At 29.8% G+C, this 25,871-nt stretch overlaps 1 protein-coding gene across 1 annotated transcript; it reads right to left on the bottom strand.

Moving 5' to 3' along the window:
* Nucleotides 1-3,143: 3,143 nt before the first annotated feature.
* On the bottom strand, nt 3,144-7,704 carry LOC101221619 (26S proteasome regulatory subunit 6B homolog). The gene is made up of 6 exons (XM_004139883.3): nt 7,115-7,704; nt 6,178-6,408; nt 5,750-5,908; nt 5,328-5,480; nt 5,124-5,207; nt 3,144-3,781 (listed from the first exon to the last, which is right to left on the bottom strand). Exons 1-6 carry the CDS (start codon nt 7,607-7,609, stop codon nt 3,647-3,649), a joined length of 1,257 nt encoding a protein of 418 aa, XP_004139931.1. The 5' UTR covers nt 7,610-7,704; the 3' UTR covers nt 3,144-3,646.
* Nucleotides 7,705-25,871: the final 18,167 nt, after the last annotated feature.

Raw genomic sequence — 25,871 nt, 5'->3', positions numbered from 1 at the left:
AATTTGAAAAAAGGGGTTTTGATTTGAAGGAGAGGGACCAGTGTTTCGAAATTTAATGCATATTTTTAGAAATTTTGGCTTCATCATTCCTTCCTCAATCTCAAGATGCCTATTTGGTTTGCTTTCACAGTACCAATTTTTCATTTTTCAATTGCTTTTGGATTTTTGGACTTCAATGAATCCATAACTCTATTCATACATACATACACCTCTATCTCCTAACCCTTGTTTTCTACCCTTTTATTTATTTATTTATTGCTAACTCTTTATCGAGAAAAAAAAAATCTATACATACTCTAAATTTGTAGATGTAATACATCTTCTTCTATTAACATAAAGTCTATCACCAATAAGAATTTATGAACCGCAGAGTGGACTCACATTATCTTTTTTTTTTCTTTGTGGATATAGAAAGGGAGACATGGAACTTAGGTTTGGTCTTGATTGCACGATGTATTGCTCTTATATTATTAGTCTTGAAGTCTTATCAATTATAATTACCTTGAATTATACGAGAAGACATAATAGAATTAAACAGTAACAAATAACAAATAAAAGTTTGAAAATATTGTAGTAAATGGTAGTGTAATAGTTGAAAACATCCATTATAAACCTGTCCACCATTGAAAGTTAGAAATGAGGTGAAGAATCATTTTGAAGCAGAATGAAAGTTAGAGAAAGAAAGGCATGTGGTATAATGAGCTTTTAGAAACAATGAGGCAATGAATAGACGAAGTTGAATTTCAAGTTTCAAATCGGTTTCAAAGGAAAAAAAAGAGAAGAAGATGAATGGATGATGATGTATGGTGGGGGAGCCCATTGGATGCAAAAAGGCAAGAAAAAGGCATTGAGTGAAGAGCTTACCTAATCATACATGTGTCCTAACCATCAACTTTACTTTCATTCCAAAAATTTCTAGTACTATATGCCAATTTATTACCAACTTCTCTTTTCAATGAAAGGAATGTGGTTCTGTAATACAACACCGTTTTTTTCTTCATTAATTTGTTTGAAAGTCTTGAAAATCGTGTCGTGGTTTTGTTATTTGCTTAATTTCATGGAAACTCAAACTATCTTCTTCTTTTCTCTGCCAACATGAGAGATGGGTTAAATTAATGTTGTAGTCTCCGACGCTTTTTTAAAATTGTGCATATAGCTTTTAAAGAAAGATTAGTTTATGAGCACGTTGATTAGTTTTTGAAAAAGCTCAGAATTGATTAATGATCAATTAAATACAACATATAATTGAAAGTTAAAATAAGAATTATTTAAACTAAGTTTTTAAAGTCCAAAATAGATGCTTTTGAGGGTTGTCTCAAACAAAGTGCAAAATGTCTATGGGTAGGTTCAAGTCGAAGAGACACCAGGAGCCAACATGGAGAAACGTGCCCCCAAAAAGGAAAATGTTTGAATCTTAGTTTTTGATCAACCAATCGAGCAAGAAAATATGTATAAATCGATAAATAACCAAGTTAAGCTCGCCCTGATAGTCCCAATTACTCTGACATCGTTAATGTAACACATATGACATGCATGTGTTAGAGAAATGACACTTGAGAGCTTCATTCAACACCTCTTAAGAGAGGAAGTAAGCACCCTCCAAAGAGAAGTACGATATTGCTATTTGTATATGCTTAGTTGAACCTCCCATACTAACTTAAACATCAACATTCAAGGTCACTGAAGTACCACAATGACGAAAGAATTCATAAACTAAACTGATAATTTAGCCTATCACAAGTTGGCTTCTCCATACATCCTAAAGAAAGAGGAAAGAAAGCATTTCAACTAAGCACTTCTGGTAGATATTCCAAAAAATGAAGCCTTGTTCATTAAAATAAACAAATTAGAGGACTAAAGTTCCCTGGATTTTTGTATCATTAAGTAGTGTCCAAGTCAATAAGGAGAACAGATTATGATAATGTTGACAGAAGTTGCTTTTTGAACAATAAATATGGAACCATTAGTTGAAAATGTGTATTATAGGGGAGAGGACAGTTGAACTTGAGTTTGGGTAATCCTACGGCCAATGGACAAGGTGGACCATACAACTTTGACTCCTTTATACTTGTTTAGTATTATATTATATTATATATAACTAAAAGATTTAAAGATCAAATCAATTTATATATTCTCTTTTAAGTTTAACATAATGCGCTAAAACTCAAAATATATGTGTTAATGAAAATATCAAGTTCTAGACATCGATAGAAATTTGAAAAAAATTATAAAAACGGGTGGCAATTGATGGAGGTTAGAATCACTCAATAAAACTTTCATCCTGGCTTTAATTAGATAATAGCTAACCAATTCTAATCACAATCTTATAAAATAAGATAATATTTAAATAAAAAAAAATGGATAAATGTTAATGTAAAAACAAAAGTTTTAAAAGAAATAAAAAAATTACAAAATAATATATAATCTAAAAGAATTTTAAGGTGAAATAATATAAAATCATGAAAGTTTAAAATAGTAAAAGAAAAAAAGGACTCTTATCAAAATGATGAAATGAGTATTTAATTAAAAAATAGTTTAAACTAGAATCTAGGTTTTAATTCAATTTTAAAAGTTTTGGGTCGAAAATGGATGTTAGAAATTAGAAGAAATAGCACATAAAAAGACTTCATTGAACTAGTTAAAACCATAAAATTGAAAACTTTGAACTAAACTAACATAACTATTTAATAAAATAAAATAAAAAATTATTAAAATGTCAAAATTTCTCAAAAATCTCATCGCAATGGAGAAATCAAAATATTCTCAAAATTCCAAATTTCGAGAACATCAAGTTTTCATCGAAATTTAAAAAAAGAAGCTAAAATTTGGAGATCTCAAAATCTTGAAATTTTGTGTACGTTACATTCAATCTTTTATCTGATAGTTCTGTGGAGAAAACGGACAAAGTGCCCTCCAACGGAACAATAGAAGGCTCCAAAGGAAGCCTGCCCACAAGATATTAATGTTCACCTCCGCACATCCATAGTTTCCACCGCAACATAATAACCAAATTGGTGTTCCATCAATACAACATAAGTTATTATGGGTAATGAAGAGTTCTTTTTCTTTTCTTTTCTTTTCTTTTTTTCCAAAAGGTCAATGTTTCTATACTGAGATCAAAACTTCATCAAAGTTTCTATATTGAGATCAACATTTCATCAACGTTTTAAATTGAAAGCAAAAGGTTCCCATCGAAATTTAATCCTCATGCAGCTTGCACAGCAGACACAATAGCGAAAAAAATAAACAAACAACAAGTCAGCAGTACATTTTTCTCCATGGGCTCAAATAAAGAGAGATTTAGTAGTTTGCATCGTTAGAACTGAACCCAGTAGACAAATTTGAGAACGTTCTATTCGCCGAGTTACACAATCAACCTTTTCAGTGCTTGGATAGAGACTAGAGCAGGCCAGTACAAAACAATTCAAGGTTTGAGCAATGTCGGAAAGACTAGCATTCTAAATTATGCGAAAATATAGAAACAGAGTAATACAAGGAAAATTACTGACCCACGGCTCTATTCCAAGGGCAAAGAAACTTCCATCTAGCAGTTGCTGTAACCGCAATCTCTGAGTGGGGGAAGGAACCGATAATTACGATTGTATCGACAATGACAGTACTGAGATTTCACTTCCACCTCTGGGAATCATTTGTAGAATTCAAAGTCTGTGTCAGGCTTCTTCACGTTGGTTCTGTATCCCTTCTCGAAATCTTTGGGGAGTATCACGTATCTGTTCTTGCGAACCGCATGCATCCCAGCCTCTTGGCAGATAGCAGCAATCTGCAGTTAGCCATCACATCTTATTATCAGCAAATGTTGAACAAAGTAGAGCCGAGGGGAAAAAAACTGTGGACATTTTGTTGTTGCCATTGAAGTTTTAGAATTTAAGGACTCAATTGGACAACCTATAGAACAAATCATATTCATACAAGGTCGTGTTATAGCCACTGAAGTTAATGTACTAGAGGCCTAGAAGGTAACTAATTAAATTTTCCCAGACTAAGCTTTTGATGTGGTAGGATTAGAAACTAATTCTAATCCTAAACAATCAAGAAAACCAATCCTAATCCTAGTCAATTAAAGATTTGACCAATGTACCATAAGTTAATCTAATCCTTGCTACATCAACTTTCCTTCCACAACTCCACGTGTAAAATGCTTATTTATTAATTTAAATGATTTTTCTCTCCAACGATCGCTGAACTTTCCTTCCCACATAAATTAACAACTCCACTCCACCCTCTTGTTTCTTTTTCCCAAATGTATCTAGGGGCAGGGTGGTAAGACTCGGATGCTAGCAAGGTAACGATACTAAAAGAGTAAACTAGAAATGGATGAAATGCAGTATTTAATTAGGCACCCTACAAGGCAGGGTTATCTAATAAATTTTAAAGATCACGAAAAAAACAAATAATAAATAAAATAAAATATAAAAAACAACTCTTCAGTATTGACTTCTTCTGCGCTCTCCATATGGTTACGTAGCTTCTTGGCTTAGAAGGTGGACGGTGGACCCTAAGTCAAATCCTCTGTTCATAGGTTCAAGGCCTAGTACGTAAAGAAGAAGAGTTCTGGTACTGGGTTGATAAAAAAGAAAAAAAGAGAGATGTTTGGAGAGAGTTGTTTGAAACAAGAAGTTCTGGTCCTGGAGGGATAATATCAACCACCTGATGCCTGTTCACTGCTTACACTATGGTTATTTCATATCCTCCTTTTTCCAAGAAATACCATCAGAAGGATTTTATTACGATTCAAAAGTATTCAATACAAAAAATTAACCCCTACAGAGGATTAGATGTCAAAGTGCATTTAAAAAACTAAAATGAAATTAACCAAAAAATTAAAATAACTCGCTACATATATTTTTTTAAACTGATGCTGAATGCATACACAACTCACTACGTCAGTCATAATATCTGATGGATTTTATTACTATTCAAAAGTATTCAATACAAGATACTAACCACTATAGAAGATTCAAGGGCAATGTATGCATTTAAAGAAACTACAAACTCACCAAAATTATTGAACTCCCTCACTACATTCAGTTCTACTATACTACTTTCGTCAATTGATGATAACTAAAGTACACACAACACACATTATCATTTAAACGACTAACCTCAGCAGCACTGATTTTGTCTGGGCGAGAAACATAATCCTCAAGATCCACCTCATCACCCAAGTTCATTTTGGCAGTACAAACCTACAAGAAAATCATGAACAAATATAACTCATTAACTCAAGAAGTAAAGAGTAGAAACCACTGCTGCAATATGACATGGGAAAAAAGTTGAGCTTAAAACAAACTAAGTACAAGGTTTACCTGAAATACCAGCCTCTTTTGTCGTCGATCCGGTAAAGGGAATTCTATCTTTCGGTCAAGTCTTCCAGGACGCAAGAGGGCAGGATCTAATGTGTCAGCCCTATTGGTTGCCATGATGACCTTAACATTCACTGTCTGGTCGAACCCATCCATCTACCAAAAATAAAATCAAGTAAAGAACTAAAAGAACAAGTAGTCATAAAAAAATTATTGATTAGCTAAAATATAAGTGTTGATGATATATAATTAAATTTGCCTTCAACCACCAGCTTAAGCTTTTGGGTGAATTGGTAGTTTAATAATAAGATTTAGAATTCCAGTTCAATTAATTTCACAAAATTCTCAACAGTGCCCATATTAGAAGCCATTGATCATACCCTTGTGAAATTGGGTGACATTATGTATATCATAATTATTAATACCTGATTTAGAAGTTCCATGAGAATACGCTGGACTTCTCTATCAGCTCCTGTTTGAGCATCAAATCGAGCTGTTGCTATAGCATCAACTTCATCAATAAAGATAATTGCAGGGGCATTTTCCTTAGCAAGACGAAAAACATCACGGACCATACGTGGACCCTGAAAGATGAACACAAGGGAAAATAAGTCATTCCCAAGAAAAGATCTTCAGCAATAACTGAATTTTCAATGCCTGAACAATATTGAATTTGAAACTGAGATCAAGAACCCAGATCAAGTAGTATCAATAGCTAGTTTCCACATACAACCAAGATTAAAGTGAGAATTCATGTAAAAGATTGTCATGGGTTTTTTCTTGTACAAGAAGTTAAAAAATGAGCAACTAAAAGAAGTTACAAACAAAATGACATAGGAAACTTCAACCTTACCTCACCCAAATACTTCTGAACAAATTCAGACCCAACAACTCTTATGAAGGCGGCAGTTGTATGATTAGCAACAGCCTTGGCGAGCATTGTTTTACCAGTACCAGGAGGTCCGTAAAGCAAAACACCACGAGGAGGATCAATACCAATTTGTTTGTACAGTTCATGGTGAGTAAGGGGTAACTCTACCGCTTCACGAATTTCTTGCTTTTGAATATCACATCCACCAATATCCTAGAAATGATTTTAAAAGAAATGAAGAAAATAACAGTGAGCAAATCTCCAGCCTTCTTTGTATAAAGGCTCCACGAGGAAACATGCTATGAGAAAGTATTAGCATCAAGTCGGAAGAAATGAAGTTCAATCAGGCTACATCAAAGTCATCAACCACAAACTCACGTTAAGAAATAGGAAACTAATAATGTGAATTTTGCCATAAGGTCGAAACTATCTAGCTCTATTATATGGGGAAAATGCATTCATCAAGAAATTATAAAACTACCTAGAAGAATTTTCTCTATTTGATAAGCAAAAAATCTTAAATATTCAATCTAAAATACACATTTAAATCCAAGGGAAACAATGCTAAACGAATGTTTCAAAACCTTCACAAATTCATGAATGACATTAATCTTTCTAGGAAAGGAAAATTATCGACTGAAACGAACGAACCAAGAAGTATTATGAGAATTGATAAAGAAAAAAACAAAATTTCGTCGAATGGTCACCAACTGCTTTGAAAAACAATCTAAGCCCCTTTCAATTCGAGATTAAGAACAAGACGCTAACCTAACTTAACAAGGATTAAACCAAAACAAGAAGACTCGATTACACTTAAACCCTAATTCCAATTAGCAAAAGGATACACCCAAGAACGACGGAATTAGCATCATTACTAAAATTCGAACAACATAGGAAAACAAAATGATATAAAACTCACATTATAGGTCACGTCAGGCTTCTCCGACTGGCTAAGCAGAGATATACTAGAGTCGGCCTCAGGAGGCAAAACGTCGACTAAAGCGTTAGAGTGACGGTGCAGAGCGACAGAGGCGGAGGGTTTAAGAAGCTCGCGATTAATAGTACTGAGAATCCTAACATAATAATTAGAACCAGTAGTGGATCCAACAATCCCATTATTCTGATCCACCATTTCCATGAATTGGCCAATTACCAAAGGCACCGACTGTATCCTCTTAACCTCTTCCTGTGCTCGTAGAAGCTCGCGCTTCAAGTTCTTCTGTTCATCTTTCACGTATTCTTCTTGAATGTCGATGAACTCCAGCTGACGTTGCAACGATTTTAGACGGCTGTAGAGGTCATCCTCGTCGGAGGACTGTTCCGCCAAGCCTTGGAGATCAGATCTCATCGGCGGGAGCGATGCCGGTGGCTCCAATGAGGATTTGGGGTCGAGAACCATAGCCGAGGCCGCCATTCTTGGTTTCTGATTCTTCCTTCTCTCAGCAGAAAGCAAAAGGCTGAACGAGGGGAGATTAGAGTAAGGCGCAAGAAATTCGCCGTTTGGGAATACCTCTTGTTGATATTTATGTTATATCATACTTCCTGTGATTGGAAACGATGTCGTTTCTAAATTCTGCTTTTCTGGGTCGGTTGAGATTGAGAGGCCCATTTGAATGTTCGGCCCAACTCGGTAAGGCTCATTCCTTATTTATATTGGTAATTGGGCCAGGTAAATGGAATGGCCCACAAACCGAAATCAGTTGTGTTTGTAACGTTCCTATTCGTTACATAAATATAACAAAACCATGAATATTTACATACGAGAAAACCTAAGGTAATTACTTTTTCATAAATTTCGTATTTATTCTTATTGGTTTTGATTATTGTGGATGATTTTTAAGTTCTTTTTGTTTTTGTTGTTTGTCGTTTATTATTTTCTTCTTCATACGGTTACTTTCTTCCTATTATTACATCTTCTTTCTCATATTTTCACTTCTTATTTGCAATTTCTTTATTCTCTTTCAAAATTTCTTTCATTTTTCTTTCTTATTGGTATAAGATCTAAATAACATTGATAGAAGATCTAAACGATGTTTATCAATATCTAAATGATTAGTTGTCTATTATAGATAGACTACTATAACTAATATATAGTTTATATTTGATACAAGATCGTTTAGACTAGATATAAGATCGTTTAGACTTGATACAAGATCGTTTAGATTTGATACATTATCGTTTAGAATGGGTACAAAATCATTTTTTCATAGGGTCGACTAATAGCGGGATATATTTGTTATTTCATGTTGTAGACTTGTGTGTTTTTTCCTTTTCTTAAATTGTATTGTATAAATATTTTTGCCTCTTGTTCTATTTAGTAAAAAATTCATTTTTTAAAAAACGAAAACCTCTTTCATAGAAGTAACCATTAAGTAAATGAAATTCATTAGGTAAAAATTGAGTATGTGTAATTTTAAGATGTAAAAATTTAGTTTCAATATTTTTAATTTTATAATAGTATAATCTTTATATTTTCAACTTCATCCTAATTTAGTCTCTATCATCAAAACTTTCATTATATTTACTTGTTAATTTTGATTATATAATGACTTAGTTGTCATAATTTATAAACAAACTAGGTCATTTGTTTTTTTAATTTCATGCATAAAAAATTTCATTAAATTTTAACAATAATTTCGTTACAAGGATGTAGCTATTACAAATTGTAAAATATATGATTAAATTGATTATTTAGTAAACTCTATAAACTAAATTGTTACAAATTCGAGAGTATAATTTACTAATAAAAAAGTTAATTTAAACCTTTTTCGTGACGATTTTGTTTCTCATAATAGAAGTCATTTGAAAATTTCTCTAAACTGTTAATTAGGCTTACGACCCTAAGAATTTCATGTATTGGTACTTATCTTCATTTTATGATTGAGTTCGGAAAAAATAAGGCATGCTCTCATATTTGGGGATATGTTAAAATGTTCGAAATTATTATTATTATGTTTAAAATACTTCAAAACGTGTATTTTTAACTATTCAAAATCAATTTTACTTTTAAAAGTGTAAAACTAAAAATTAAAACGTAGGTTAAATGAAGTATACAATACATTACACGTTTTAGGATTAAAATTCCATTTTCATACCTCATAGTTTTAGATACCGAATATATAACGTTGGAAGAATTGACTTTCTTGTAATAGTAAAGTTTTCATATGTTCAAATGTGTTTGCACGAGATTTTCGAAGAAATTTGATTCGTAAAATTAAACTTGTGTTGGTGTTGTGCTTGTGTTGATTTGATGCAATGTGGTTCGATCTTTAGAATTTAATCATCTGATTCTCTTTTCAATTGAATGTTTATGTTTGATTTAGAGAAGCGGAACACGTGATCTTCTTGAAGCTAGAATAAAGTTTGTATCTCCAATAGAGCTTCAATCTTCGAGGGCAGTCGACTTCAGGTGAGTTTGGAGTCTTCTAACTCTTGGGATAAAGTTTATAGGTTTAAAGAAGCTTCAATCATCTATAAAATCCTCTATTTGAAAGCTTTCTTTTAAAAGTTTATATCTTTCTTTTAAAAGCTTCATTTTGCACCCAACAATCAAACCATACAACGTGTCATTACTTTTATTGATTTGCACAAAGAAATAGCAACTCTGTTATTTGTTTACATAAAAACACACACTCTCTCTCACATATACATACAAAATGATACACACTCCAACGCCCTTTTCTCCTTAAATATTCTAATATGGATGATCACATCAAATCTTACTAAAAACAAAGACATTTATTAGTAAACTAGCATATATAGGATCACATACTACTTCATATTAATTTCCTTTGCCATTACTATAGGAATAATTATTGATACACCAATCTTTTGGGATACTTGAATTGCTCCACTTTGTTAGTGTATGTCCTTGTATGAAAACCCTGCACATGGTTTATGCTTTATTTACTCCAAACAAACCATCTCACACTTTAATCTTGTTTTCAAAATTTCATTGTGCCAATGCCACACTATGAATACAAATTTAACCTAAATTCAACCTTTTTTTTTTTAAACATTCAACAAAAAGTTGTTTTATGAATTGATAGAGTTTCACCTTGTTCCTTGATCAATTGTTTTAGTAGTTTTGTTATTTTAAATGATTTTTTTTTAGATTTTTTTCTCGATCTCTAAATTTGAACTTCTCGTGCCTTACCTTGTTCTATTCAAAAGGGATTTTAAAAAAAAAAATTATGGAGGTTTATGAGGAAGTTCTATACTACTTTTTTTAATTAATTGTTAACTACAAAAGTGTTATTTAAAAATTACATATATAAACTCTTAGAAGGTGATTATATTGTGGGTTTGAAACACGATTAATTAGTGTTTAATAATGTAAGACAGTTGATCGTCATTAAATCCCTACAATTATAATGCTTTCTATGAAATATGTCTAAGTAAATTGGGCACAAGTGATGAATAAGCAATATATGATTTAATGACGTGTCAAATACGTTGAATAAAAAGAATAGATGATAATAGAAATTTGTATGAAGAAGATTACCGATTAAACTGGCGCATCTACCGATGAGAAAGGATCGTAGAGTCCAAGTATTAAAATCATTGGCAAACCAAAAATTCCTCTTGACCTCGTGAACGCAATCTAAGACTCCCAAAGTGTGCTCCAAACAACCATTTTTGCAATAATTCTGTATTTCCTCTTGTGAAACTACTATTGTTAAATTTAGAGACAATTGCTGTTGCTCACTGCACTTTATAGATTTCTGCACCCACACACCAAAAATTTCTCTTTTCACAACGCTAAAACCAAATGCTATAACAAATAATTAAAGTCTATTCGGTTCTTCAATTTTTCGACTGTGTCTAATTTTTCTTAACTTTCTAAGTTTTGCATTGTACTAAAATCAAATTCCAAACTTATTCCAATAGAATTGAAAATATGAAAATCTACTAAACTCATACATACTAACATGGGCATATGAACTAAGTAAATTAAACGTACAAGTAATATTTTAAAACTTATGTTCCATAGAAAAATAAAATTTATTAAACAAAAAAGAGGTATTTTTTTAATCTTTACTTTGTGTTTTACAATGTTAAATATTGTGTCAAGGATGGCTTTTTAAGACATATTAGTCCTTTTCTTAATTGACAATTCTTTAATAAAGATATTGAAATTGAAATTTAGATTCTGTGTCTAACAAAATGGGTGAATTTTAAAATATGTTTAATGTGTACTTTATTAACAAAAGTTTTTAAAAGAAATTGTGGAAAATAAAATGTTTAACAAAATATTTATATTAAATTTGAAATTAAAGTGCAATAAATTTTGTTATGAAAAAATAAAAAGTAAAAAAATCAAATGACTATGACATGTTTAGTTAAAGCGTATTCGAGGCAAAAGTCTAATAATTTAACCTAAAATCTATAGTTTAAGAAAAACAACAATATTTACAAAAGAAAGGGGAAAAAAAAAAGTATAAATTAAAGGCCTAAAAATGGAATGGCAATTAAATCCAAAAAATTGAATAAACATAAAGCTTAAATTTTAGTTATTTACATTGTAGGTCATGCATTCAACGGCGCTCCTCCACTGCTGAAATGGACTCAGATTATCATTTCTTCTCGGATTCGTCACATCTAATTTCACCACACACACACATACACAAAATTAATTCATGGCAGAACAAATAAGAGACTAAATTCAAAATAAATAAACAAAATGTTGAACTTTATCAACTGATTAAAAATTCCCCCTCTCTCTCTCTAAAAAAAATGAATATTTCCAAAAAAAAGAAATTTATAAATGTTTCAAAATTATGATTGTAGTTTTAAAAATAAAAAAAGGATTTATTTGAAAGAAGATCACTTACTTTCGGAGGCGTTTGCATAGTCGATGAGGAGGGTGGAGAAAATGGCTAAGAAAAGTAGAAGACGAAAGGAGTTGGAGAAATGGAGATTGAATTCCATTGTTTTGTGTTGAAGAAGAGAAAAAAAACTTATGGAAATGGCTTGCAAAAGGTGATGAACTTGGCAAAGGTATTAATATTATTATTGGGATTACTAGAACTATGTTGATGTATTTTTTTTAGTATAAAGTTAGAGATTTAGATTTTGGGTTTAAGAATATGCTCCGATGACCTCAATGAATGAAACAAGATGATTTAATTTTGTGAACAAACCTAGAAACCGTTTTTTGTTTTTTTTCGATTTGAACAAGAAAATATTGGTGGATATTTTATTGGTAACCTATTAATTAATTAATTAATCGTTTTCTCAATACATATATATATATATGATGATTATTATGACTATTTTGGTTTATATACATGACTGCATGGTTTATGAGTGATTTTAGTTAGAAGAAGCATTTTTAAACAAAGTGATTTAATTATTGAAGTAAGGATACAAAGAAATTTGATTAAAGAAAAAAGGAAAAAAGATTACATTATTTAGTGTATTTAGTTAAGATTAGCTTTTTTGTTTTTAATCTTTTTTAAATGGATATATTATATACGGTTTCTCTTTATTTATTTTTTTCTTTTTTTCACTCACCTCTTTCTCTTCTTAAAATGAAAATTTATGCAAAGAATGTATTAAATATATTGTATTTTTAGGATGGCAAAGAGGTAGGGTTTTAAAATTTAACGAGGCAATATAGAGTAATGACTGAGTTATTATAGTTAATCTAAATTATAATAGTTTGTATTTGTGATGTAGATTATTTTGGTTTGAGTTATAATAATATGTGTTTGATGTGTAAACTATTTTAGTTTGAAAAAAATATATAATAAAAACTATAGCAAATAATTAAAAATATGATGAATGTAAAATAGAAAAAAATAAATATTAGAGTAAATTTGGGATTTTGAAATAACAGTTATTATAACTATCTGATTAGACACTTTTAAATAATACTTACTGCAGCAAAATGTTATTATAGTCTTGAATAATTCTTGTCCAAAAATTTCTTCAGAGCTTAGAGATGTTCATGAAAATTCATGGACTAAATGATGTAGAATGTATTAAGACGTTATTGAAAAATAGTTTTAATAATGAAATTAATATTGAAGGATGAGAATGAAGTTTTTTAAGTATTGTAAAGGTTTTAAGGTTTTAATGAAGGTTTTTTAAAATTAATGTTGAAAATTCATGGACTAAATGAAGTAAAATGTAGTGATGCTTATGTCGACTTGGGTAAATTGGTTTGATCGAAATAAAGTTAGTTAAAATTTATCAATATAAATCGATAATTGAATCAAATAACCGTTTGACCCCTAAGTGTTACTTCTATATCCTTCAATATGAGTGCTCCTTCAATATAATAAACAATATGTTTATGTTCCAACCATTAAACGTAAATCTCTTTCGAGCCAATGGGAGAGTAGGGACCATTGTTCAAGTCTCAAAATCACCATTTTAATGGATGTCGCGCGTTGTCTCAAAATCACTTCATGTGATTGTGTGGAGGTGAGGCCGCCTAAACATTCAACATGAATCTCCCTCGCAAGATAACATGTTGAACGTCTAGTAAGTAGAAAAAACACCAACATCAATTTTAACATGAGATACAAATTCATTTTGAAATAACAATACTTTATTGATTTCTAATAAAGGAGTACATTTTTAACAAGTACAAAGAGTTCCCACAAAAAGAAAATACAGATGTCGCAAACAACACTTCGTTTTGCTCATCTAATACTACATGTTATGCAAGCTGACAATGGTTACTACCAAGAAGATGCGACTTATGTATGGCACGACAAGCGATCAAGATGGGAAAAGTCATATGTTCTTTCGCTACCCGCGAGGGGGGATAAAACAAAACATTTGAAAGATTAGACAAAAGTGTCTAATGAGTGGGGTTTTTACCAACACATTTTGTAAATAGGTCTTTGCCATAACGTATTGCAAATCCTTTTCTCAAAACCAATGGTATGAATAGGTATGTGTTTGATAACAAAGTTTTGAATTCAAATCAGAAGATTAATTCAATACACTAGACAATTTATACATTTGAATCTCTTTAATGAGTATTTATAAATTATATAGAAACCATTTTCTTACAAATTATTCATCATAAACCATATATCATAAGAAAGTAGTTTGCATAACGTGTTTTATAGATCATGACGCAGAATCATTCTGCATGTTTATTTACATCTTTGTACCCTCCTCAGCTCAAGCGTTTACCACACTCTCTTGCTGAGTTAGGGCATGCAGAGAAATCTCAATGCAACAACAATTTCTCCATCAATTCCATCACACATAATTTGTCTTCCAACGTCAGAAAACAAACAAGCAAAGGTCATCTTACTATATCACACAATAAGTATATGACATCTCATACCAGATCACACAACAAGAATATGACATTCTACACAAGAACACATAACAAGTGTGAGGAATAATAAGTGTGAGGAATCTCATCGCGTAGGGTACTAAAGATCATTTCACCACAACCTTTCTAGTTCATTTTCAAATACAATTTATTTCCAAACCAAATCCATTTAACATGCACGAGCTTCTAGTTCAATGTATGCTATTTTAATCTAATTTTGATTAACTATAGTTTTTTGTGCATAGTACATTTAAAATCTAAAATATTAATTAAACAATATGGATATATCAATTTTTTGTGACCAAATCGGCTACACATATTGTCTCTCATTAAAGGTCTATGTTTGATCTTCTCTAACATGATCAAGTACATTGTGCTGAACTTGAATTTTAAATTCCATATTGTTTATTTAATATGATATGTTGTGTTTTAGATTATTTGAGAGGCGTATAAAGCTGTCATGTCTAGTTTACCTAATTTTTATACGAATAGTCACGACATATGGCGGTCGGTTAGTTCTCTCATATGTTTTCACATCAATGAGTGACATCATTCTAATAGAACACTCATACAGTTTGGTCATAAACAAAATCTTCCACTTGACTGTAATACTGAACTACTTTTGCACAACATTGACCTGAGAACTGTTGATTGGTCTGATAAAGTTACCCATTTGGTGCTGCAATGGCTAAGTTGCAGAAGATTGATTGTTATTGGACCTTCTGATTGGGTAATTTAATGTAGATGTAACTTAATAATACATCAATTGGTACAAAAATATTACCAGGCTTTATATCACTCAGCCGGGAGCTGTTGTGGGTCATTTGATATCTATTTAAATATTGTCTAATTATTTTTAGTACAAATATATTTTGAATAGTTTCTAATTCATGTTAATATTTCATAGAGATCGAACAATAATAGACTTCTCGATGTTACAGATGGTCCACGACATGTCCTAGATATATGCAACGATAATGAGTGGTACATGAAAAACATATACTATATGTACAATGTGCCCACTGTACTTGCACGAGTTCAAAGAAGAGGTGCTCAAGTGCAAGAGACTGGTGAATTGAAAAAAGTTGACCAACACATGGAAGAAGTGTCTCTTGTGACACAAACACATAGTGAGATCGGTTATGTTAGTTCAATGATGATGATGGTGTTGGTGTTTGGAACTAGACATTATAATTCAGAAGTCGGTCAATCGTTAGACATCGGAACATGATATTACAATTCAGAGGCATGTCCATCATTGTCAAACTTTGGACAATGATACTATAATTTAGGGACTGATCCATCATCTTCATACATACATAGACACCAACATAGTCATGGAGAACACAACAAATATTTGTACTACGAACCGCATGTAGCGGTACTCGAACAACCAAATGAGCAACAATAACAAGTGAATCAAAAGAGACTAGAGCAACAAATAGTGTAGAGTTAATGACGGCAATGAGCTAGGAATCAACGACATCTAAGTTGTCGAACACATTGGTTTTTTTTTATAAATTTTTCATTGAATGAAAATTGTTAAATTATTGTATTAGACATTGTATTTTATATTTAATTATTTTTCAATCACAAACAATTACTAAAAAAAATTACAACCTTCAATTAATACAAAACAGTGGATTACAATGGTAAATATCCATAGAGAATGACGTTAATATAAATTAATATGAGAGAAAAAAATAAATTAATATTAAATTTAAAAAATAAGTTAAAATGTGAGAGAATATCAAATTAGTTAAAATAATTTTTATTTAAAACTATAACCACAATATTAATCATTCAAATTCTTTTTTAAAAATATTCAAACTCTTAATTTAACACATTTTAGCTTCTTTTTTTTTTTTTTTTAATTCAACACATTTTAACCTTTCTTAGTCACGTTTTAAGCGATTCCTTAAATATTATTCCTCACATTTTAATTAAATTAAAAAAATAAATTACAAGGATAGAAACTAAGTTACATTGTTTATTAAATTAGAAAAATTAAACTAAAAAAAAAATGACGAGCATTAGGCTCGACCAAGAAGAGAGAAAGAAAAATAATAATGATCAACTCGAAATACTTGACCAAAAAGAGAAAAAAAAAATTGCATTAATAAAATAAATAGTTTCAAATGAAATTATTTTGATAAATAGTTTTTGAAATGAATATATTAATATAATTTTGGGTAAGTGGGTTTGGTTATTAAAGTCTAAACTTTAGTTTGGTCATTTATAAGTTTAGAAAATACTAAAATTTCAAAGCTTTTGACAAAGGAAAGGCAATAGCCAATAGCTACGTTTGTATAGGGTCGGAAAGATAAAAGCCACCATTCTTGTTTTGGTTTTAAATTGCTTTTTAATCCCAACAACTCCATAACTATTAAATTATTATTTCCACTATTAGATCATCCGTGAGATTCTTTTCAAATTTAAAAACTATTTGAAGAAAATTTCTCGGTCTCTCTCGGAGACACCTCAGAACAACTTTAATCCGAGATCATACTACATTAGTTTATGTTCATTAGCTCGAGACTATCTCGATCGAGCTATCCTTGATCCGGGATCATATTACGTTAGGTTATTTTCTTTAGTTTAGGGCTATCTCAGACCAACTTTGGTCGGGGATCATTGATATAATGCTGTAAAAAGTTTTTTTTTTGCTATTCGTAACAATTCCACCTTAAAAATAATGATAACTGTTTTGATGTTCCATTTGATTCTTTAAATTTTTTCTTTAATTATTGCACTATTACATATTAACTTTTCTGAACGTTGAGGCCTTTTTTATTAGTGTGAATCGTTATGAACCAAGCCTTGTAAAAGCGTCCACTCTTAAGAAGTATGTGGAAAGAAAAAAAATTATCTTCCTCTCTGTTTTCGTTTGTTTTTACTCTATCTCGTTTCTTTATGTTTCTCAAGCACAATATGAATGTATTAGCATTTTGATTGGTTCTGGTACAGTTTCGATTGAGACACAAGGTATATAGATTGTTTTATCATAGGATGACAAGACATCCATTTTACTGTTTGCACTTCGAACAAAGCCATGAAACATATTAAAAAGAAAAGAGTGATATGCAACTCAATCACTTATATATATATATATATATATGTATATATAGATTTTTTTTTTGTAGATTTTATTTGTTGTTCCTATTCTTTCTCTACAGATTGGATAATGGGAGGTTTGATTTTCTCGTTCGTTGATATATGCTGAAACTTCAAAATGTTGTAGGTGTGTGGCTTCTTAAAATGAATAAACAAAGTTCATACTATACTGTCTAAGTACGAAAAGAAAATGACACTATGATAATTTATCAGATAAAATTTGTCACTAGTAACTTGTTACTATCGTACTTGGCAAGTAGACCAATTTAGTTGTACAAACTATTATAATCGTATTCTAGTACATAATTTTTTAAATCATGTATCACTTTGTATCCATAATTATTGAACTAGTAGTTAAATTATACAAAATATTTCAATGCCTCTAAGTGATCATGTCTAAAATTCAATTCATAGTCGTCAATGAGAGTAAGTTTTCTTCTCTACCATCTTTAATTTTATTAACATGCTTAGCCTCTAGAAATTTATTTTCGTAATTTACTAATGTATTTGACATTTTTAAGATCCCAATTAAATTAGGATTATGGTCTCGGTCAAAATTTTTCGGTTCGTAGGGCTCTTATCCTTTCAATAATATATATATAAATAAATAAACAAAAATGAGAAGAGAAATTTTTTTTTCAAACCTTCCTTTTCGTAGGTTTGCTTTCTCCACCGAATGAGGAAAGAACGATTAAGATGTGAGTCTATTTACAGGCTCGAGACCAATTCCTAATAAGATTTGGAATCATATCAATTTTTTTAAATAAAGAAATCAAACTATTTTATGTTACCTTACGATATTTTATTTGAAGATAAATCTCGAATTTCGTATTTCACATAATTAAAATTTCTAAATTGTTCAAAATTTAGATTTTAACCCTGTTTTTAAATTTAAATTTGGTTAACACAAATTTTATACCAAATTTCACCTCAAACTCAAAATTAACTTGCATATATATATTACATATGGCCTCCAATTTAGTCTCAAATTTAAATTGGAGCTATAATCCCAACTTTAACCCAATTTTGAGAACTTGTGTTTGTCTCAAATTTAAAATTGGTCATATTTCAAGTTTTTGTGCATCCTTAACACAAATTAAATTTATGATAAAACCCTAAATTTGTCTCAAATTAAGGTTAGCTCAAATTTTAATATTTATTCCAAATTTAAATCAAACTCGGGTACTAAATTTATAGTTAGATTATTTTATGCATATGTTAAATTGAGCCAAAATTTTCTTTTAAAAAAAATGCTCGTTTTTTAACTTCAACTTTATCTTTTTTCGAGGTTCATCAATCCAAATACATGCATAAATCTCGAAAAATAGGTATTAGTTAAATGAGAAATTTTGGATAAATCACAAATTGTCACATCATTTAACAATTTAGTGATGAAAAAAAATAGACAAATAATTGAATTTGAGACTTATTAAAAGTTGGCATGCGTCTCAAATTGAAATTGAAGACATAAATGGACTAATTTTGATGATGCAACATGTTATCGTTATGATTGTTGGATAAGTTAATTATTTTGGTATAAATAAATATTATTTATTTGAGCTAAAATTCAAGTATTAGTAATAATATAAAAAAAAAACCCTAATTTAACATGAATATTAAATATTATCAGAGTTCATATGGTTGAGCCTATAGATTTGATCAATGGATCAACCAAATCCAAGCTCGTAAAACTCACCAAAGAACACTATAAATAGAAAAGTTTTCTTTTGTGGGGACATAAAAAAAATTAGTCTAGAGAGAATTCTCAAAAAACTAGAAAACTTATGAAGTCGAGCATCTTCGAAGATTAAAGTTTAGGATAAACATTCAACGGAGTGAATCAGAAAATTAAATACTAAATAACGAACCACATCGTGTCATAGTCAATATCAACATAAGTTCATCTTTACGAATTAAATTTATTTGAAAACCCGATGGAAACAAAAACAAAATTGGCCAAATTAAGGTAGGTATGTATGTAAGTGAAGGAAGACTAACTTAAAAACAGATAAAGTAACCTCAGTTTTCTTTTTGTTTTCCTTATTAACAACCATTTTTTAAAAGTGTTTTTTCTTTTAAAAGAAAAAAGTTTATTTAGTTATTGTGTTTGTGTGTTAGTTGGTGGCATTGTCAGATGTGTGACGTGGACTTCATCAAGTGGGCAATAGAAAAGTAGAGATAACGGAGAGAGACCAAACGCCGTCATTCGGTGGTAGTTGAAAACCGGCGGAAACCAAACAGCTTCGCTTTTTCATTGGGGTTTGGTCATAATTGGTTGATGACGCCTTCTCTTTTAACGGAGTAGGTGAGCACAACAATTTAGAACCAAATATTCCTATTCCAAAAACCTTCATTATGTTTTCTATTTAAGTTTTTTTTTTTTTTAAATACCTTCAGAATTATATTTTCTATTAAATAAAAAAAAACAATTCTTCTTTTCTCTAACTGATGATATTGTGTAAATGATGTCATCTATGTCTTGTATCTTTTTTTTTTATAATAAATTTGAAAGTTTAAAAATAAAAAACTGATATGCTGAGATTCCAATTTTATTATTTACATAAAGTATTTGATTGCATACATTCATCATCTAATCTATAAAATAAAAATACTAAATTGAGCATATGAAAATAAGTGATACTATTAATCATATAGATTTGTTTATTTGTTTGTAATATTTAATTTTATGCTTTGGACAATTAAATAATTTATTTTCTTACCCTTCGAATAGCTACGGTAGGAGTGAGAATCACCGAACCAATTTTAGTAAATATTTAAATCGATTCCGACCATAAAATAGTACAAACCAATCTTTAGTCGATCTAGATCTATTTATGTTTTTTATATATATTTTTAAAAAAGTTGTCAATTTGAATCTTTTACAAATGGACACCAACCAAACTCCTCGATCTTTGACTGGCCACCTTCAATTTAGTTGGTTTTAATCAATCAACTAGATTTTTTTTTGTCTACATTGCTCACCCCTTAGAGAAAAACTAAAATGAGTTTAGCTTGACGGGTGAGATGATTAAATCCCCCTAACTCAAATTATTGTTCTAAAAGTAAAAAATAGTGAGTTATAGTGTTTTGAATTTTTACATTTTTTCTAAATATAATGAATTTCTACATTTATTTTGCATATAATATTCTTTTGCTACATAGTATTTTTCAAAATGTAGGATAATGTATAGTATTGTATTTGTTAGGTAATTTATAGTATTGAATTAAAAATTAATTAACCTCCATGCAGCTTAGTGGTATGATTATATTTTTAGTCACATTGGTCCTTCAATTTAGTCTAATGTTTATTAATTAATCTAAAATGATTTTAGGCCTAAAATGTAGGGATGAAATGAATAATTATTTTGGAAATTATTTTTAATGAAATTTTAAATTTAATCAGCAATTATAAATTTGGGTTATATTTTATAAATATAATTTTTTTCCTTAAATTAATAAATTTTATAAAATGGGTTTGAATTATGTTTGTAGAATATGGAAATAGAGTGAGGGATGAGTTGACACGTAACCAACTCCGTTCTCACAACTGATTTGAAATAAAAAATAATAATAATAATAAATAAAGGGGAAAAAGGGAAGAAAAAGGACGATAATAATAATTATAATAAAGTCGGCGTTGGTGAGGAATAAAAGTCACCGATGACCAAACACCCCCTCATGGGGGGACTTCTCCCGGTTACTTGGATTTTAAACTATATCTCCTCAAATGCTTAACGTCTCCTCCCTCCCCGCCTTGAAAACCTCAACCCTCAAGGCCCTTCACCCTTTCTCATCTTCTTTTTTTTTTTCTCTCTCTTTCTTCCCATCATAATTACTTTAAAACTTTTAATCATCCATAATTATATTCAATTACAACCAAAATTTCTTCAAATGGACATCCAAATTATAACTTATAAGCTCACAATTCAAATTTTAATCAACAAAATAATGCTCTTACCCACTTCTCAATTCACCAAAATAAGTATATCACGTAAGTCTTCATCCATGAGTTTCTTGTTCTTGTTATGATGGTTTGACATTACTCATTATTGTTCAAGCAAATTCCATCTATTTGAAAAGTTTAAGTTAAAATAATTGAATTGACTATTTCGAAAATGTACATGAACAAAATGTCACGAAAGAGAAATTAAAATTTAATAAGTACTTAACATTAATAAACAAAAGATGAACTTGAGAATAACTCAATTTGTATAATTGAATCGACTATTTCTCTCTTGTTCCCAAGGAATTGAAGTATTCTAACGTTTGAAAATTTTTAGTCAAAATTATAATTAAACATATTGAAGATACTATCATTACAAAACCCAACCAAACTCCATCTTCGCTATCTCAAATGTGATCATGACCTTTTTTTTCCTTGACTAATGATAATACTTTTTTCTTTTTTAGATTACTAGGCATCTTTGTTTTTTAGCGCATAGTTTTCAAGATCACGCTCCTTTAAATTCAATACCTTTCTTAATTAGGTCATATTTCATTTATAAAATTATCAAATATATGTTTGTAAAAATTTCATGCGTGTGAATACCATATTCGATAAACATGACGTTCTACCTAGCAAGAAATTAGATAGCGGATCTGATCATGTATATATGTTTCGGTAATTGGAAAATCTGGTAGTGCTCTTTTAAATGAGAAAAATTAATGATTGAGATGAATTAGTCCTAACATTTTAATGATAGAAAAAGAAGAGTAAAAAAATGGATGAAATTAATTATGAAATGAAATATATTTTTTTCCTTTTTAATTAAAAACGAAGCCTCGTGTGATGGAGATCTTTTGAGGTGGGTGTTGGGTTTTGATTTGTGTATTTAACTGATTTAATCAAATAAGCAAAGTTTTCTATATTAGGTTAGGTGAGCTTTGGACCAGATTAAGTAATGTTAGTCAAATAAAACAATACATATTTTTTATGTTACTTCAATATATATATTAATGGCATCACTAAAGTGCTTAACCCTACGGCTCTTATATGACACAATGCAATGTCAATAAATCAACTTGCCCTTCTTCAAAATAATAATAATAAAAAAAAAAATATCCCTAATTAATATCAACAATAATAGTAAGAGAATTGTCACAAATATAAATGTCATTTTTCTCAATGTTAAAATATAGTATAATGATTCAAGGCAAAGATTATTATATATCAAAAGGTCAAACTTCCGTTATTCCTCCAACAATTGTTGAATTCTAAATCATAATAATAGTACACATTTTAGAATATGGGTCAATATTTATGCATCAATTCTTTCTTTTTTAATTACAATAAAATTGAAAACATTATAAATTGCGAGAGAAAGAAGCTTTAAATTAATACTTTAGGATAAATTTAATTTTTCTCTCTGTACTAATAACAAAGATTGAATTAACATTTAAATTTCAACCAAGTATTTTACTACTTATTTAATATAAAATAAATTACTATCATTAATTTTAAATTTATTAATGAAATTAAAAAAAAAATTCTACCCTCCATCCAATTTTCTATTTCTCACTTGAGAGGTTGGGAATTTTCTTTTCATATCCCAAAATAATAATAATGAAATATAGGACATAATAAAACAATACTACAATTAAGAATATAAAGTCAAAATTTTCATAAAAGTGTTAAAAGTAAAGTATTAATTGAATAATGAATGCAATATTTTCATCATTACTGTTGCTATTTAATAATCTTATCTTCTAGTCATATAAAATGTTACAGTGAAATAATAACACTCAGAATTTCTACTTTTTATTTCTCTAATTGATATCATTGAAGATTGTGAAAGAATCTTTTGTTATATAAAAGAAAATTAGTGAAATACACTTCTGTGGTCTCAAAATTAACCCGTGAGTTGCATGAATATATATTTGGTACTTTGGATTTTTGTAAGATTTGAAAAATGTTGTTGATTTTTTTTTCTCTCAAACAAATCATATTGATTTTGGTTTTGTGATTATTTTAAATGTTTAGAAGATGTATCAAATTGTAAAGATATATGAATTTTGTTATTTTTTTTGGTAAACTGTTTCAGTATTTTGTTAATTTTAAAACGCCTCTTTACGTCAAATGTCATTTGTTTTAATATTCTAACTTGAAACGATAAAAAATTAATAAAGAATAGGAAAATAAAGATATTAGAAATTTAAGTTTTTGGAAAGAAAAATTTATTTGATAAATATGTCGATTATGTTTGAATGTTAGGACATAAGATTAATTTAATAAATTAGTAAAACTTAATCATCCAAATTTTATGTAGGAGTGAACAAAATTTTAACCATAAAAGATGAAAATATAATTTTTTAATTTAAGAAACTAAAACAAACGTTTGTTAAGAAAAAAACTTAAAAATCAAAATTACAAAACAAAAAGACCAATTAAAAAGAAAAAGAATAGTTTACTATTTAAACACAAAAATTGGGTATGTAAAAAAAGTGATTTTTTTAAAAAATAATGTGTTTTGTGAAAATATTTTGAAAAATAGGGTTGTTGGGAAAGAAATTATAAGAATAAGGTTGTTTCCCAAACTATTTTAAAAAATAGGTGTTTTTTTGAAATTGAAAATGAAATTGAACGAAGTCGTGTACCCCGTACACGACTTCCTAAATGCACATGTCAGCACATTTGACCACTTCGCTCCACGTATGCACGAGTTTGACCCACGTGGACGGAAGTCGTGTACGGGGTACACGACTTCCTAAATAATTGTTTTTAAAATTATTATATTTTAAAAGATTAACTATTTTTAGGGTAAAAACATTTGTGAAGGACGGATTTTTTTAAAAAATAATGTGTTTTTAAAAAGTATTTTCAAAATTAGGGTAGTTGGAAATTTATGTTTTTGTTTAAATGTTCAACTTTAAATATGTGAAAATTTTAGTTTTTGTTTAAATGGCCAAAATTTTTGTAATTTATGTTTATTATGAACAAATTAAAAAAATAAACCAAAGGTAAACACATCATTAGTGATATCTTATAAGAATTTTTGTTAATTTATTAAAGAAATCTTGTGGCTTAAGATAGAGTGAGAAAAAAACATTTTGAACGTTTTTTTTAATACTTGGTTCTCTACTTTTAAAAAATATATATTATATATTGATATTATTAAGAATACTCCTACATCTAAATCATGTATTAGCAACTTCTAATTTATAATTAATTTAAAAAAGTTCAACTTTTTATTTATACAACTTGAATAAGTTCTAGCAAAATTTAAAAACACTTAAATTATACAACTTAAGAAGCTTCCTGCATGTGCGACACATGTCCACACCCTCTGAACCTTGCGTCCACCCGTGAACCCTACGGTTGACTGGATTGTTGACCGTTGACTCACTGTTGACTCATTGTACAGAAGTCGTGTATGGGGTACACGACTTCCACCATACGCGGCAAAATGTGATAGCTGTACGGGAGTCGTGTACCCGGTACACGACTCCAGTCAGAAAACGTGGGCCGGGTCCACGACTCCACTCGGATATCGTAAGCCTGGTCCACGACATCATTTCGATTTGTGGAAGTCGTGTACACCGTACACGACTTCAGTTACCTATTTTTGAAAATACTTTGTAAATACTTTTACAAAACACGTTATTTTAAAAAAAATCCTAAAAAAGATATAAATTGATGATAATCGTGTGGGGTAGTTACCAAAAAAACAGGAAGGGGTAGGTGGTGTAAGAATAGGAGGTGGCGAGATCTGAAAGGGTAGAATACGAGAAAGTAAGAGGGTGCTAAGTGATTGAAGCCATCGTTTGAGACGTTGCCCACAACAACCCATCCACCTACCCTAAACCATTTTAAATTAAAGAATGTTTTCTTTTTCTTTTTATTAAGATTAAGAAAAATATTGCATAAACCACCACTGTAGCCTTACATCTACATTCATAGACATTTAATTTCATCAATCACCTCTTAAATTTTGTCAACTGTTGCAATCAACCTCTAGTTAAAATGGAGTGATTTACACGAATTTAAGAGAATCACAAAATTCCATAAGAAAATAAGACTTCTTTTTTGGATTATCTTCATTTGTTCTTTTATTTTAGTTTATGTCTAGTGTGTATATATTTGAAGGAGGGTAAAATATAAAGAAACTAATCATGAGCCCAACAAACCATACTTTTTTATAGGTAGAGGAGAATCAAACGAGTATAAAAAGATTCCTATCAACTTCGAAAGAGGAGGAAGAAGAGAGGGAACAAAACAGGTCTTACAACTCCCTAAAGAAACAACCTCACACGCAAGGCAATG

This window comes from Cucumis sativus, chromosome 6 (genome assembly GCF_000004075.3).
Source record: "Cucumis sativus cultivar 9930 chromosome 6, Cucumber_9930_V3, whole genome shotgun sequence".
Taxonomy (NCBI): domain Eukaryota; kingdom Viridiplantae; phylum Streptophyta; class Magnoliopsida; order Cucurbitales; family Cucurbitaceae; genus Cucumis; species Cucumis sativus.
This window is presented reverse-complemented; position numbering and strand designations above follow the sequence as displayed.